Genomic DNA, 17,529 nt, shown 5'->3' on the forward strand with positions numbered 1-17,529 from the left:
AGTTAATAGTTTGAAAAAATACTGGAAGGATAAGTGAGAAAGAGAACTAAAACTATAGCTTTAATCATATTGTAAAAATTTCACTTATTTTGTAACATATTAAAATAATCTTATTTTACAGAAAGCTCTACAAATCTTTCAGACTTGGAATGTTTTTAATGTAATACTACCATGACTGTGTCAATGGCATTTTGCATCATTAATTCAAACTATGTTCAGAAACATCTTGTATGACACCACAATGATATTCTAATCTTTTTGTGAAGCACATTTTCTTAAAAAATCCACGAACAGATGTAACAGTATATTGTCTTCAAACAGTGCTCAGTAGAGCTGCAATCCTGTGCAAAGCCCCTCGTGGACCACCACGAGGGCAAGGCGGAGGCAGAGGAGACGGCTGGCTGCGGACCCCGCCCCCATTCCTTCACTCTTCAACTAGAGGAGCTCGCTTTCATCAATTACGTCTATTGCTGTTCAGGCAAAGCTGTTAGGAGAGTGGGTTTGGCTCTACAATTTTTTTTTGCTTGAAAACTACTCTTGCAGTTGAAAACTTCACTGTCTTATATGCTAAGTCGAATAATATGATCTACATACAAACAGACACCAAACACATAGAAAATAGACTAAAATCAACACATCTTAAGTAGGTAAAGAAAAAGCCCAAATGGATCAGCTATGGCTGTCCCAGCTGCAGTTAGAGCCAGGAGGACATGCTAGCAGAACTGGTGGCCTAAAGGTTGAATCTAGCCTACTGCCTTTTGGGGGCTGGGGCTAGTGCTAGGAACTGAGCACATGTCCCTGCTATGCTACCCAAGTGCTTTTTAGCACTGAGCTTCATCCTCAGCCATAGGCTGGCTTTAACAGCAAAAAACCACAACTTCCACTGAATATGACAAACCCCAGCTGATTCTGACGAGGAGCGGAAGTGCAGACCAACAATACCATAAGGGGACTATGGCTCTCGACACATTAAAAACCGGACAGTCCTCAAAGGATTGGGACTGCAAGAGACTTAAAAAAAGAAAAGAAAAGAAAAGAAAAAGCTCAGTTGCAGAGAATCTTGTGTCATTTTGTCTATTTTTTCCTCTCCTTAAAAAGACTTTTGTTCTCCTTGTACCAGTATTGGGCTCATTTGAAAACTCTCTGAAAGTTTCCTCCAGACCCAGTCTGTGGCCCCCTCCACCAGGTTCTTTCAGGGACCCTCACTGAAGGAATCTGTTTGGAATGGGGCACCAGAGGCCAAAGCCCAGTCCACCTCCTTTGGCTGTGCAGTCCTGGTATCTGGAATACTTCAACTAATTAAATGATTAAATGAAAGAAAACCTGGTTTCAGGAACATAAAAGCACAAAGCAACAGGTTCTTCTTTGGAATAGGCCAGTATGAGAAGACCTTCCTGGGCCTCAGATTTCTGAACAAAGGAGTGCATAACATCACAAAATAAGGATGAATTAACTCTCAACCCCTCGTTTCATTTATTTTTAATAAGAGGCAGTCATAGGGAAGTTTCTGCATTTGTAAACTAAAATAATGCATGTACTTTTGAAATGGGTTGCTTTAATTTAATTTCAACATAACTCATGAGCGCCACCTTCTGGCAAAATGGTTGAATGTGTATTTCAGCTAAAAGTGGAAATTAGGTAGCTTAAATATCAGTTTCTCTTAACGTCAGAAACACAGTATAAATGAAAAGCAAGACACAATATGCATGGAAGGAATGGGGCGATAGTTTTTTTTTGCAAAAGGGAAAGGGACTAAGAGGCAGAGAGGGGGGATAGAGGCAGAGGAGAGGGAGGGAAAGGGCAGAAAAAGAATTAAGATGAGTGATACACATGTATCAACTCCCCATGGTGACTGTAATCACTATGTATCACAAACCACAAACGTGTACCAATAAAAACAACAATGAAAAAAGTCAGATGAAACACAAAACAACTACAAGGTAGAGAAAACTACCTGCAGGTACACAGAGAGGTGCCAGCACCACATAAAGGGGCGCAGTGGGAGGGCCCATGAGGACCAGGAAGAAAACAGTCCCAGGAGGGACCTGATGCTTGCTGCCTTTCAGCACAGGAACTAGGGGTCACCTAGACAGAGGGAGCAGGGGTGTGAGCAGCCTTCCCCTGCCTGGACGCACGTGGTGGGTGGACGGTGCTCGCCTGCTGACGTGGGCGGGGCTCCTCAAGCACCAGGACAGCTGAAGGGCTCGGCACCTGGGGAGCTCTGAAAGCCCAAGGTCAGAGTGAAGGTACGCGAGCGCTCCTGAGCCCGAACGCTGGAGCAAGACAAGTCTGGTCCGCTCTCTTCCGAGCTGTGCAATCTGGGTCAAACTCCTTGCCCTGTCTTGCCTTATCTCATTTGTAATTAGGGATAATTAACACCTTAAAGGGATTAATTTGGTTAATAGATGAAAGTGCTAGAAATAGCATCAGACATACAATAAGTACTACATAAAAACGTTCACCACTGTTAGTTAAGGAAGCAAGATGCCTTGCTATGGCTATAGCGCCAATCAGAGTATATCTGCTACTCAAAGAACCAACAGCCTTGGTTTCTTTATCTATAAAATGAGGACATTTATAGTAAGGACAGAAATGACAGAGAAAAAGGTGGAGGTGGCAGCACATGTCTCCAATCCCAGCACTTAGGAGGCCGAGGGATGGTGAATTCAAAGCCAGTCTGGACTACGTAAGGACATCCTGTCTCAAAAAAACACACAACAAGTAACAAAAAATCAAAACAACACACACACACACACACACACACACACACACACACAGAAATGACGAGGGATAGGGTTATGTCCGCGTAGAACAGTGGCAGGTCAGAGGTTAGCACTCGGTTATTCGCTTTCATATGATTTATTATTAGCTACAGGGATCACTGGATTATTTCATATTACTTGTATACATGTTAAGTCTAAATGCTCATGTATGTGCATGTAACATGTACATGTGGATGTGGACATGCTCCATGTCTTCAGAGATGCAGAACCCATGGAATACACTGGTGAAGAAACTGCCAGGCTGGCCCATACACAGTGATGCCTGGCTCCAGAGATGTCAGCGACACATAGCTCATGCTGAGAATCCCTAATACTTAGGCACCAGAGGTGAATCAATAGTAAGTACCATCTCAAGATAGTCTTTTTTTCTAGGAGTCCTATTATCGCTGTGTCTAGGTGTACCCCCAAAGCCTTATGCAGTCATGAGGGGGCCTTTCTAGACTGTGTGGCGCTCGGATCAAGGATGTGCGATTAGTAAATCAGTCCACTGACTGATCTGGAATAGCTCAGGCTGGGACTTCTGGTGTGAGTGCTACACCTGCCCAGGGTGGGTGGCCTTTGTACAATGAAAGGGAGAGGAAGGGGACCGCGCCCCCCTTGTTGCTTTGCCATCTTCTGCTACCATGAACTGTTGCTCCTCTGCCATGTGTCCCTGTCTTGGCGCCAGCTGATTAGGGTCTGAAACTGTTACAAATTGTGAGCCAAATAAGCCTTTCCTACCTTTAACTTTGGGTGTCAAGTGTTCTGTCTCAGCAATGAAAGAAAAGTTAACTACAACAGGTCCTTGGAGCACAGACTGGGCCTTCGCAGAGACTACACGACCTACAGATCAGAACACTGCCTACGCACCTTCTCAATGAGCTCATAGCTCTCCTCGAGCTTGAGGAGCCTGTTCTGCACAGAGGTGGACGCTCGCTGGTAGACGGCTCGCCACTCCTGGAAGTCACTCTCAGAAATCTCAGCCACAGCAAAACATAACGTCCTCAGACCTGCAGAATGCAACACACACCTCTCAGCATGCTGAAGGTTTTAGTCATACATCTGGCATTTCATTATTTAACAAACAATAAATCAGTCCTTGAAAGGACTGATGCAATTTAAATACCATGCTCAAGTCTAATTCAATTATCACAATACTTCTGTATAAAATATCTATTAATGTTCCCTTAGTTTTTAAAGTTGGCACTCTGCTTCTAATTCTCAGACACTTTAATCCATTCTCTTATCCACTTGGGGTGATTTCTCCAAAATGTTATCCTCTCAAGCTTTTCCTTTTTTTTTTTTGGTTGAAATCCTCCAACTGAACCTCAGGATGTAACCCCAATCCCAAAGTATGGCTAAAACATATTTCATCAACTGCCTTCAACTTCAGGATGGCAAGTAATGCTCACCTTTTTCCATTCCACGTTCCCAAACTCCCTTCTACTGTCTGCCTTATATCTACTCTAAAACTAGTTTTTAAAACAATCGTCCTTATAATGCATCTTCTGAGAAAAAAAAGCATCCTTTGCTGTACTACTCTCCAGGTAAAAACCCCCAAACATTCCTATGTGAACAGCAGTCTTTCACATGGCTTTTCCTGTGGGTCTTCTCTATTAAATCAAAGCTCCAGGGAACTGGGGACACAGAGCTCTCTGTACTATTATAAATTTATAGTAAAAAGCTAAGTACAGTTGCAGGACAGCAACAGAGAAGCACAGCCCTCAGGCATGGCCTGAGAAAAGTGACACATTTGATGGAGGCGGCTCCGGCACCCCGCGAGCTCAGTCCTCATCAGTTTCAATCCCTCAGCCAGGAAAAGCAGATGAGTTGGAAGAAGGAAGAGGCAAAAGCATTTGTCAGCCACACAAGGAAGCAGTGCTTCTGGTTCCCAGGAAAACAACACCCTCGGGCAAGACCTTTTAACACAAGTACAGTGACCAGGACCAGGCACTAAGCCTTATGACCTCAAGTCACATAAAATAATGTTCAGGGGGATACCTCAGAAGCAAGAAGCCAAGAAGCCAGGACAGAAATACCCTGGGAACTCTAGCTTCTGAGAAAGGAGCTTCTTTACTGCTGGGTCACTGAGATGGGAATTAAATCTGTGGGCCCATGTCAGACATGCCCTTCTCTTCTGGAACTTGACTGGCAAACTTCTTTGAGGGTAGCCACAGAGTACAAGAGTCACTCCATCCAGACCAAGAAGAATGGCAGTTCAGACATGAGAGCCAGAATCCCTGTGAACACTGTAACCAGAAGGAGGAAAGTGCCCTAGTCCAGACCAGACCAGACCAGACCAGACCAGACCAGACCAGACCAGACCAGACCAGACCAGACCAGACCAGACTGGACTCAAACTGAACATGTGCTGTACAGCGGGTGGGCCCAAACTGCCAAGCCCAGCTTGCCGAGTTGAACTCTGCCTATATGCGTTCTTACATTTTGAACAGCTGGGAGAACGTTCTTTGCATCCTTGGTTTTCAAGGCCTCTCTCCCCCTTTATTCCTATTTGCCTGATTTTTTTTAAGTTCCTATCTTTACAAAGCCTGGATTCAGAAGGAAATAAAGATTGATTAGAGGTTAGGTGTGGGCCATTAGCAACTGTTCTAGCTGAAACAGACAGTAAATCCTGAGATGGAAGATGCAGATACAGCTATGAGCGCTGTAGTCAAGGTCAAGGATAGGACTCTAAAACTTCTTCTGAGCCCTCTGTCTAACAACCCTCACTTGGGTTCTTCTCATTCACATCATCTCCTTGGACTGCGTCCTGAGCAGCTCACACATCGTGGATCTCAGGAGAGACTGGGCTAAGCCCATCTACCGCAGTGGGAGGCCTCACACAGAGCCTGGCACAGCGCAGGCACTTAATAAAACACGCTGAGTTGTAACTAAGTTTACCACTTATTTTAATAGTCATACAGGTTTAATTATTTCTTCTTTTCCTTATTCAGTTTAGAACATCATCTCAGTTCTTTTGAGTCTTGCTTCTTTCCTAACAAAACACTCAGATGTAAGGTCAAGTGCATCATCATGAACTAAGTTGTCTTCATTCTAAGAAATAAAACAGCTTTGTAGACACGACCATCTGACACATGGACAAAGAGATCAAGAGCATTTTAATAAAGACAGTTTTAGGAAGCTAAAATAAAGGTACTACTTGGGAACAGGACATAGTAAAATCCTAGTTATTAACAGTAACTGATACTTTAGGAATCTCTAAATAAAACAAACAGCAGCTCTGTAAGATATTAAAAGCATATAGCTGCCTTATATCTTAATCATGTTTTACTTTTACAGAATACTCACCTTCTGTAGCAAACTGCTCCAAATGTTTTAGGGTAATTTCTTTGTATTTTGAAGTTTCTGCAAGTCGTTCATAAATTACAGTATCCTGGAAAACAAGCAAAAGGTAGGATGTAATTTAATTAGCCTTTGAGTTTACTAAAGTTGAGAGTGGCAACAATATTAGAGGGAAATCAATATAAAAAGAGCCAATCTCTTTTCATGTTCTTTTTTAAACACAGAATATTGCACTGCCGAGTAACACTGACTCCCTAAAGACCCGGAGAAGTGCAGCGAGACCCCTGCATCTGCAGGTCCTGCGTCCTGCAGTCAACCCAGCACAGAGAGCCAAGGCAGCCAGGCTCAGGAAAGCTTTGTCGGTACTGAAAATGTCCAGACCTTTGTCCTTGCTATCATGCCCTAAGTGATACAATGCTACATGAGGATTATTTAAAAAAATACTTAAATCATATTACCAGGTATTAAGTTGATCTAGAGAGGATACAGGATAAGTGCAGCTCTACGTAAATATTCTGCCCTTCTATGTACAGGACGTTAAGATGCACAGATTTTGGCATCTGTGGCAGTCCTGGAAGCAGCTCCCGTGGACACCGAGGGCAGGTTCCCACCTGGCATCTTCACCTTCTTTTGGAAGCTCTCTCTCATCACTCCAATGTTCAAAGCCTCACAGTCTACCAACACCTCACTTTCTGCTTACTCTGAGATTCTGCCGAACTGGGGAGTTTAGGGAGCACTGGACTGAACAAAGCTAAGAAGCCTGGCCTGCTGAACTTCTGAGGGCCTTTAGAATGGTGGTACCCACAGCAGACCTCCAGGGATGTGTCCCAAGTGCATTTTACCACAGGACCTCGTGAAGGCTGAAGGAACCTCGCAGTTGGTGCTGACCGAACAGCAAACGTGAGTATCACAGGCCTAGTAAACCCACTAAGAGAATCAGTGGGTACAGTGGAGAACTCTGGCCTAGCCATCAACTAACTTAAACAGCAAATATTTTTAATTGTGCCACTTCAGCTTTAAGACTGTTTGCAAAATAAAATTACAAGGTTATTTTTAAAGAATCTTTTAGCTTTAGTTTTAAGCACTTTTTTTTTTCCTCTCTAGTTCTTGCTACTTTATAAATCGACTATTGTTCTCCTAGTTATTTTCTGGCTTTGGTTTAATGTTTTTAAGAATTTTAGTATTCAGCCTTCACAGTTTTATTATACCAGGAAAAAATAAATCATTTACCTGCAATTACTTTCTCAGTGGTATTACCCATTTTGGGGTCTCCGGTCTCAGGACTGAGATTTCAAAACAGACTAATGGAGTATGATTTAGAACCCTTGAGAGAAACAGAACTTAGTGACCTCAAAACAGATGGAATATTCCAGGCTCCAATTATGAACTTCATTTCGTTTTTCAGTGGTGGAATGGGAATGGGGCAAGGCAAAAGGAAATGATCATTTCTCCTCATGGCTCCTTCCTGGGAAGGAGAGGTATAACTTATGGAGTCTTTTTTCCCAGAGGTTGACAAAATTTTCAATGATATTAATACAAGCCATTTTCAAGTGAAGAAAATATTTAAAAAATTACAACCAGAAAAGCAAAAGCGATTAAGTAACAAAGTTAGGGATATTAACTACTGAAGTGTATCCAAACATTCTAGGGTTGGAAATTGATGTTAGAATAAAAGACGATTAATTTTCTACCTTCTTTGTACAGTTGAAAAAAATAAGGGCCAGAAGGTGGCACATTAAACGTGTATTAAATCTGTTGTGTTTTTAACCGACAGTCACAATTGGTCGGTCACGTCTTCATAAATAATTAAGCATTCAGTCACTTTAGACATGTACCATCCCTTCAGTCAGAGGGCTATATCGAGTATTTGTGCAGGACAGGGTGCTAACAAATGTTTCTTCCCAGACACTAAACCATGCACATGCCACAGGATCAGACTTAGAATCTCCTGAGTGTGGGGCTGTGGAAGTCCTCACTGGATTTAGTTATCTTGTGATTTGTTCCCTACGAAGGTGAAGGAAAATCATCAGGCTTCAGCAAGCACAATCCAGTTAGTCACTGTGTAAACACTCTAGGGCTTTGGGGAAAGTCAAATCCATGGTTAAAATTTCATCTTTAGTAGATTTTTGTTCAAAAAGGTGTTGGCCTGTTTGTCTTTTAGAATAAAGTTCAAATACTGCTCTGTCCTCATAATATATAGTAAATGTTATTTATTAAAAAGATAAAATTTTTGATGCAACCTACAATCATCTTGAAATGTCACCTGCATGGTAAATAAAGATGGCACCATAAAATACAAGTGTCAACTGTAAGAAAGCCATAGTCAAAAACAAATTGGTCTTATATACAGTATCTGGTACAAATACTATTCTATTTAATATTAAAATTATCTCGATAATCTCACTATTGTGAAAATAATTCTGCAAAATGGAATCATTCCTGTTACACTCTGCTAAAATAGAGTGGGACTACACAGGGAAAAACAGCACAGGTCAGAGATGCCTGTTCCAGGAGCTTTCTCTTAAAGCCAAAGCACTGAAACAACCTGATAGGATGCTAAGCCTACTGTATTTTACTCAGCAGTTGACAGTGGAGCAGCCGCTGTGTCCTGAAGACTAGCTTTGCCCAGCAGTCCGGTGTCACCTGCCACTCAGAGCCTGACAGCTCCTCAACTCACTGCAATTCTCAGTTAAACTTTTTCCCCAGATAACTTGTGCTAATTTTGCTATCCTGAGACCCCAACCTTCCTTTTTCGTTTTCTGGACCTATCAGAGGCCACTGGGACCTATGCACGAGTGGCTTAAGTTGCAGTTCTGTTTGGTGTTCTGGTTCCAAGTAAAAATTCTTTTTGGAGATTCATCTTTGGAGTTTGGTTTGATTTTGACATGATAAATTAGCAGCAGTGACATTAAGGACCCTGAACTGGCTGCTAGGTTAAGCAACAAGGGGAGGCTGACCTGCTGTGAGACACTTGGGCCCCTGGGATCCGGGATGCTTGCAAAGACACGAAGACACGCCCACATGAAATGCACACAGACTTTGTGCTTATGTGTGACACTCATAATTATGTGTATTTTGTGTCTGCTGCCTTTTCTCTGCTTATTAAAAGCAACTAATTTCAGATGAGTCCTTTTATGTATGGCAGAGTTTTATTTAAGAGACCCTTATTTGAAATTCAGCCACTTTAAGGTTCCTAAAGTATTAAGTTGATTAACTGAGTTTCTAATTTTTCTATTTTAGAGGAGAATTCTTGCTCTCTTGAATAAATTAAAATTTTATGTGCACATGTAGCTTTTTGTAAGTTGGCTACTATTACAGATATAAATTGCATATTGTATACTCTTCTTTTGTTTATTTAAAAACTAACAAAACAAGGGCCAGCCAAATAGCTCAGCTGATTAAGCTGCCCTGCAGGCCCTGCCCCTGGGGCATGCTGAGAGAGCAATTGAGACTGGGTGTGGTGGTGCACACCTGTAATCCCAGCTCTTGGGAGGCTGTAAACAGACAGATCACTATGAGTCTGATCTAGTAATGAGACTCTGAACACCCTGTAGACCCTTCCCAAAAATACAAAAAGAAATGATTTCATTACAGAAAGTCTAGAAAAAAACAGGAAAAGCAAATCATCCCTAAACACACACACACACACACACACACACACACACACACACAGAGTTAATACGTTTTTATAATGTACTATCTCCTACCCCTCCAACTGTGTCCAACTTGAGGTTTATTCCATTTACTGATTCTTATAAAACAATTTATGACTTTAAATTTACCTTCCATAGATCTCCATTTTCCCTCATTTCTTTTTTTATTAAAAATAATTTGAGGGGGCCAGGGAGATAGCTCAGTAGAATAACTGCTTGCCTGGCAACCACAGGGTCCTGAGTAAAATCCTTGCTACCACAAAAAAAAAAAAAGTTTGAATTTCTTCATCACTGAACTTCAAGTGTCCCCAGTCATTGCACAGCTCTACATGAATGAGTCCCTGTTCCAGCTGTCGATGCACTCAGACACCCCTCAACTCAGGACTGCACATGCACCTCAGTGTTACTCCTGCTGCCCTCTTTGTACATGTGCCAATCCAGGGGTTTTGGATGGCCCAAGCTGAGGCTGGTGCAAGCTTTCCTCAGGCTTTCTCATGATGGCGGATGATCAGCAGTGTCCTTGGCATCATTATAGGGAGGTTGGCTCCCCTCTTGTTGTACACCAGTACTATGTGCCCTTTGGCCCCACAGAAGCCATTTTTAACCAGTGCTCCTTGATTTAAACCCTGAAACCTGGAACTCACACCCAGATCAAGACTTCATTTCAACAAATCATGCATATTTTCTATTCAATAAATCATGCATATTTTCTATTTCTATTTTGGGCTGCAAAGACATTTATCTTGTTTTTGAGCCTAGGTTTATCTAGTTTCTCTTTACACTCAAGATATCTATCATTGCTCCGGCTTTGGAGTAGGGGGGACATATCACAGGAACACATTACACTATCTTGACTGGAATGTGTTCTGTTTTTTTTTTTAATGGGGGAGGAAATTTTGGAATCTTTTTTGAAATCTTTTATTTTTATTAATATGTGTTTGCAGAGCATAATGATTCCATTCACTGTGACTGTGGAGAACTGGTACATGTACACAACCCACCCTAATTCTTTTTACATCCTGTTCCCCTCATCTCCTTCCCTGAATGAACCCTGATTCTCCAGGGTTTTTGTTACTCCTGGTGCTGGTGGTGATTCACTCTACCGAGGAGTGACTGGGCTCCCAGATGCAGCTGCAAATCTCAATACGCTTCGCTGGTTCTCCTCTCTATTCTGGCCCTCTCATGTATGGCAGTATTATCTTTAAACATGATCTCACCAATCCCCACTTTGAGTTCCTAGCTGCATGTGCTAAGTCCTCATGCTGCATCTGCACCCCAGACTTCCTCCTCCATAAAGCTGAGGTGATCTGCCCACCGCCTGGAGGTAGCCGCCAACTCTCTGTTGCAGTAGCTGAACTTACCCATTTTGTGCACTCCATAAGCCAAGAAGAAATCCTATATGATCCTAGCTAATCCTTTCCCTCAGCACCCACCAGCCAGCAGCCACTAAGTCCTAAATCTTTCTCCTCTATCTTTTCTACCACGGCCTGGATTTCTCCATAATCAGTTCTTGCCCCACCCGGCATCAGTGGCCTCAACAGGAGCTCCTCGTGTGTGTTCCTGTTCTCAGCCTTAAATCACTTTCCCAAATAGCAACAGAATGAGCAAGACAAAAGTACAAACTCTCCAGCGAGGAAGACAATGGCCCAACCCGCCCTCACCTTTCTGGCTCATACTCAGCTATTCCTTGCCAAATTACACACAGTTCTCATGCACTCCTTGTTGTTTTACATGTTGATTTATATTTACTACTTAATTGCATCTCACAACTAATTTGGGTGTCAAGGAAAACAATGCACTAAGCAAGTTAATGCACACACACCATCTCGAGATTATTAACAAAAGAAGTCCAATGGGTTTTTCATTTAATGCTTCAACTTGCCAAAGTATAAAGGTGGAAGACTGCTGACAATTAAAAAAGGAGGTGATTTGCATGCTGCAAACCAGACATATATCCACACTTAGAGTGCTGTGCATGCTACCACTGGATATGGAAGAGCTTCACAATGCACCCCGATATTGCATCCTGCTCTTCTCTTTCCACGCACTTCCTTGGCTAATTTTAAGCTCCTGACACATTCTAGGTCTTACCTTCATATCTCTAAACTCCAGCTCAAAGTCTGATGTTTAAAATGATCTCAGTGAATACATGTTTGATGGTTGAATTGATGGGAATACAAAAGCAAAGGAATCCTGAAACTAAGTTCATGAGACATCATGAAATAATTCTACCTAAATGCTTTTCAACTAGACAGCTAAAACTTGCATTTTAATGCAGTAAAAACAAGGCACTTCACATTTTAAATGGGAATTTAAATAGAAGACCTGGACTTCTTAGGTTTAGTTTCCAAATTTCCATGGTATAAAGCAAAGTTGTTGATTTTCTTTAAAACTGTGAGGTTTTTTTTTTTAAAATGTAGTTAGTACAGAGTCTATTGGGTCTCATTACACAGACTGGACTGGTGGTGATCCTCTTGTTTTCTGTCTCCCAAGAGCTGGGATTACAGGCGCATGCCACCATGCCCAGTCTGAATCGCTGTCCCATCGCACCCTGGGGCGTGGGGCCAGAAGGGCATGACAGGGATTGAACCCTGGTCCCTGCTAGGTAGGCACTTTAAGCCGCTGAGCTATCTGGCTGGCATTTTAAACTGAAGTTCTAAGCTGGGAAACTTATAGAATATGTATCGGGAAAGGAGAATTCAAAAGGAAAACACTGACTGATCTTAGAAAAGTGTATTTTTCATTTTTCCATAAGTGTAAATGTAGTTTAAGTAGGAAAATTCAGTTGGGACACACATTACTGCTTCTGTCAGCACTGCTTTCCAACATATTAAGGCCAAACAATGACCGGAATTTCTGTTACAATTAAAACAATCAGAGAAAGATAATAATAAACAATTGCAGTAATTGTGATTCAATTTTTCCCAATTCTATTTTTTTTTTTTTTTTCCAGTATTGGTGATTGAACTCAAGACCTTGCACTTGCCAGGCAAGTATTTATTCTACTGAACTATCTCCCCAGCCCCTCTATGGTCTTTAAATAATTAGACAAATGCAGTTTGAATCCCTGCATTCTAACCCAATTTTAAAATATTCTCTGTAATAAGTTGTCTGCTAATATAGTTTATATAAACATCAACTATTAAATATAGAAACTGAATTATAAAAATAACTTAGGCTAAACTATTCTTTTTCTTTCTTGGTGCTATGAATTGAACCCAGGGCCTTGTGCATGCAAGGCAAGAACTCTACCACTGAGCCACATCCCCAGCCCTAGGCCACAGTATTCCAACACACCAAATTTACCCTTATGGAATTCCACATTTCACCAGGAGAAGCTGCACATTGTTACTATAAAACATCAACCAAAGTGAATGTCAGCAACTTCACATTCAGCATCTGTGTTACATTTCCACAGCAGAATGCCTAACATGTATTATTATAAACTATCATAAATCAAAACAGTAGAAGACAAAAATAAAAACTTACAGCTCCTTTGCAGTAAAGTCGTAACTTCCCAGATGGAGTACGAACAATCACTGACATTCTTTTCCTAGCACTGAAAGAAAGAGGTTTTCCACAATGTGTCATCATACTGGGGCTATGCATATATTTGCTTGTTACGCCTCACATATTTTAATGGTCACAGTGAAAAAATAAATTAGACAAAAATATAAGCTCTATCCTCCCACATACACAAACCATCCTCTGGTGAATAGCTGGGTACCCTTGAAAGTTACATTATGGCTTTTAACCCACCAGGGTACCATCAACTACCCTGGAGGAATAATTTACAAAACTGCTCCCTAGAAATGCACAAGAGTTAATACCCTCCAGAGCAGAGCCCTGCCCAATGATTTTAAGTATATTAAATGTAAATTATATATTTCATCAAATTTAAGCACAGAATCACACATGCTGGTAAGTACTAGTACTGTGAAAGACAATTTAGGTATTTACAACTATTGTTTTTCAAAGATTACATCAGTCCCCTTATCCGACAGGGGTACATTTTAAGACTCTCCGGTGGGTGTTTGAAACAAGAGATAGTACTGACCCCTATAGATCCTATATTTTTCTGTGCATATAGAACCATGACAATTTAATTTATAAATTGGACACAGTAAGAGACTAACAATTACTAATAATAATATAGAATGATTATTATGACATATGATAAAAGTTATTTAAAGCTTACAAATTGTTTATCTCTAAAACTTTCCATCTAATAATGTGGGAGTGCAGTAAACCTCAGGGATTTGCAACTGTGGAGAGTGAAGCCTCTGATAAGGCCAGTGACCCTACTTTAGAAGTTCATTTAACGGGGGCTCCTCTGATAGGGTTCATGACATCACTCTAACTCAGCCTTTGCTGTGTCATACCTTTCTTAATCAACTTTGGAACAATAGTCTCAAACTCATCAAGTTCCTTGCTGCTTGCTTCTCCTGGCAAAATCCCTAATGGGAAGGGGCACCCTCTTTGGTGGTTGGCAGATTAAGTGCACACTATGGAGAAGGCATTCAGTCATGGAGATTCGTAAAGACAGGACTGGTAGCGCTAGTGAGGTGCTCCACGCTGCACACCAACCCTCTGTATTGCTCTGAAGAATCTTGCTCCCTTACTCTCTGAAGACCACACAGCACACTTTTTCTATTTTTCAAATCTTCCATCCTTCTTCCTCAACTGGACCCTTTGCATTTTTGGAATTTATCTGGATGGAAGGAAGCCTTATCCATGAAATCCCCTTTCCTTTTGCCATTAAAAACCCTCCACGTCATTTATGCACGCACCATCTCCTTTAACTTTTCTCCTGACGTGGAGGAAGTATTTCTTCCCTTATCAGAGGCCCTCCCTTCATGGAGGTGTCTGTGGACCTTCCTCATTCCACATAAATCTCAGGGCCTTTGCAGTATAATTGTTCGGAAACCACGAATTGCTATAGTTTCGAATCTTAAACATCCAACACATACATAATATGCTCTTGAAGCCTTTTCCATGAGCAGTATTAGGGAAATGGTGGAACCTTATGAGATGCTACGTAAGAGGTGGCTCTCATGGGACATCTTAGTTCCCTGACGCTGTGCCCTGGAGAGGTCATTCTTGCTCTCCCTTCTGCTCCCTGGGCACAGGCGAGGAGTCTGCTGTGCCATCCTCTCTTGCTATGCTGTGCTGCCTTAGCATAGGCTCAGAACAGCCAGGTGATCATGCCCGGGACCTCCAAACTGGTAAGCGAAGGAAAAAAAAAAAGCCTTTCTCCTACTAAACTGGTTATCTCAAGTGTGCATTCCAGGAAAGTATCAGGAAGCTAACACACCAGCCCTCGGACTCCTGCTTTATACTCTCGACTTGTGCATCCGATACTCAAATTTCCAGCAGTTTTTAACTGCCACCAAAGACATACACTACAGTACTCTGAAGGAGGTTGTTTATGATCTATCTATAGAATGACAAGTATTTTAATTTAATATTTTTCCTAAGCAAAATTATTTAAAGAAAAACAAAGCATATTACAGTTATTTAAAAGGAAAAAAGTAAAAATGCATGGAAATTTATCTTATCCAGACAAATTACAGAGCTGATATCTTACCTGGTGAACTCCAGGACATTGAGCAGTTCATATCTTTCTTCCTGTCCCAGCTGTGAAAGAAAATAATACATGATCACATACAGTTGGAAATGCCTCAGGGTCCTTGGAAATGAACACTGATCATTTATTTTTAACTATAAAAGTGTCAACACAAACAACTGTTTTCTTCTAAAATATGGAAGATAACTTGTTAACTTTGAAGAAAATAGAAACGTTAAGTAAGATATGGGACAGAATCAAAAGAAATTCCAGGTGCCATAGAAACAGATCTTAGAATAATACCAACTAGACAGAAGGAAAGAGTTGCCAACAGAGAGACTGTCTAGGATGATGCTACTGCAGAACTGCACTAAGAAAGTATAGGGAAAAACTAGCAATGCAAAGAAAGTGAAGGGATTTTTGAAAAGGCAAAGGAGTTATTTTCAGGACATAAAGAGAAAAATTTATTTTTAGGAAATAATTTTGTGTTAGGAAACGTGCAATTTAAAAAAATTCTGTAATGCTAGCTGTGTATAGGTATACAAAACACAGCAAATATTTTTTAAATAAGATATCATGTATACATACTTAAACACATGCTGATCTTCACTGTACAGTTCAAAAAAAATTATACTGTTTGACAAAGGCATGTCTACCAAAACACCTCCTGCCCAACATTCCCAGAACCCTACAAATTCCCTTGTCTTGTTTTCCAGTGAATCTCCTCCTGACCCTGGGGCAGCCACTGTCCTGAATTCTATCATCTTGAAGTCTTTTAGCTCATTTCCAGCTGAATACAAATGAACCTAGAAAGGATGCACATTTTTGGGTCTGGATTTTTATTTCTGGGTCGATGTAGTTTTCCTGAGAATCTATTCTGTTAAGAACTCATTCCTTCTTAATGTTTAGATATTCCCACTGTAGGAATATTTCACAATTTGTTTATTCTCCTAATGATGAACATTTGGTTTGTTTCCAGTCTTCAGCAACTATGAATGAAGCTGCTATGAATATTCCATTACAAGTCTTGGTGGACGTAAACTTTGATTATTTCCACGTAACTGATTAGATCTGCTGAGTCAGGTATAAATTTATCTTTATTAGAAAACTCTTAAAAGGTTTCCCAGAGGGATTATACCACTGTATATATCTACTAGCAGTACTGGTTCTGATATTTTGATTATTGTCACTAACATTTGTTGTTGCTGATATTATAAGTTTTAGCATTCTTACTGCATGTACAGTAGTATGTCACTGTAGTTTTGCATTTCCTAGAGGACTAATAATGCTTTATCTTGAGCTTATTGGCCATCCAGATGTCATCTTTTGTGACATGTAAATCAAACTTTCCCATTAAAACACTGATCCTGAATACTTAATTCATCAAAAATAGCAATAGTTATAATAATGTTTGATATATGGAGAAAGAGAAGCAAAAGAAAGGATGACTTAATAAAAATAAGTCCTCATTTAACAGACTAGAACAGAAAATCAGTAGGTATGTATATTGCAGAACCAGTATATAATATCAAATTTTATTATCAATCACTCATCTTTGAAACTATGACATGTATAAATGCTTGAAGAAATAGACAAAAAGTAGAAAGTGAATACTTTTGGAGTAGGAAACTTGTACTTTTTTAGGAGCCTTCTGTTACCGCATTACCTCTGGATTAATTTAAGAACATATGTTACATTGATTAAAAATCAGCTTATAAATAACTTACAGAGTCTATAATGACCGAGTCAGGTGTTCTTCCGGTGAAAACAAAATTCAGCTGCTTGGCTGCTCTGACCAGCGCTCCCTCATCTGTTCCAAATGAAGAGGCAAAGCAAATACCATGGAAAAAAGCGATTTCAAATACAGGAGACATATATGCAGATAAGATAATTTTAATTACATTCTTTTCACTCTGGCAACTGTTGCAGAAATCCATAGGCCTAACAATTACATGACAATGCCAGAAGGATGAAGAGAAGGACGGGGATATGAGCCATATCTGGATCTCAGCATAATGTTTCTGAATAAGCAGTCATATCATCAGTAATATCTATCTGTCTGCCTACTCAGCTAGATCTATAAAATCCTTGTAAGGATAACGTAAGTGTATTCCTTAGTTCAGCATACTTGCCAGAAAACCTTTTTTTAAAAAAAGTTATTTATGGGCCCAGGGAGATAGCTCAGTAGAATAAGCATTTGCCTGGCAAGCACAAGGTTCTGAGTTCAACCCCCAGTACCGCAAAA

The 17,529-nt window shown here is 40.7% G+C and overlaps 1 protein-coding gene across 4 annotated transcripts in view; it reads right to left on the reverse strand.

The window, feature by feature from the left end:
- The window catches only part of Atp8a1 (ATPase phospholipid transporting 8A1), a 230,926-nt gene that overhangs the window by 105,261 nt on the left and 108,136 nt on the right, over positions 1-17,529 (reverse strand). For all 4 annotated transcript variants that reach the window (XM_004642662.3, XM_023702739.1, XM_004642660.3 and 1 more), the window contains 5 exons: positions 17,012-17,094; positions 15,306-15,355; positions 13,208-13,277; positions 6,072-6,156; positions 3,633-3,772 (listed from right to left, as the gene is read on the reverse strand). In XM_004642662.3, the coding sequence (XP_004642719.1) occupies positions 3,633-3,772; positions 6,072-6,156; positions 13,208-13,277; positions 15,306-15,355; positions 17,012-17,094 (428 nt within the window). The remainder of the gene's footprint in view (positions 1-3,632; positions 3,773-6,071; positions 6,157-13,207; positions 13,278-15,305; positions 15,356-17,011; positions 17,095-17,529) is intronic.

The sequence above is a fragment of the Octodon degus genome, unplaced genomic scaffold (assembly GCF_000260255.1).
Source record: "Octodon degus isolate 3935 unplaced genomic scaffold, OctDeg1.0 scaffold00158, whole genome shotgun sequence".
In the NCBI taxonomy this organism is placed as follows: Eukaryota; Metazoa; Chordata; class Mammalia; order Rodentia; family Octodontidae; genus Octodon; species Octodon degus.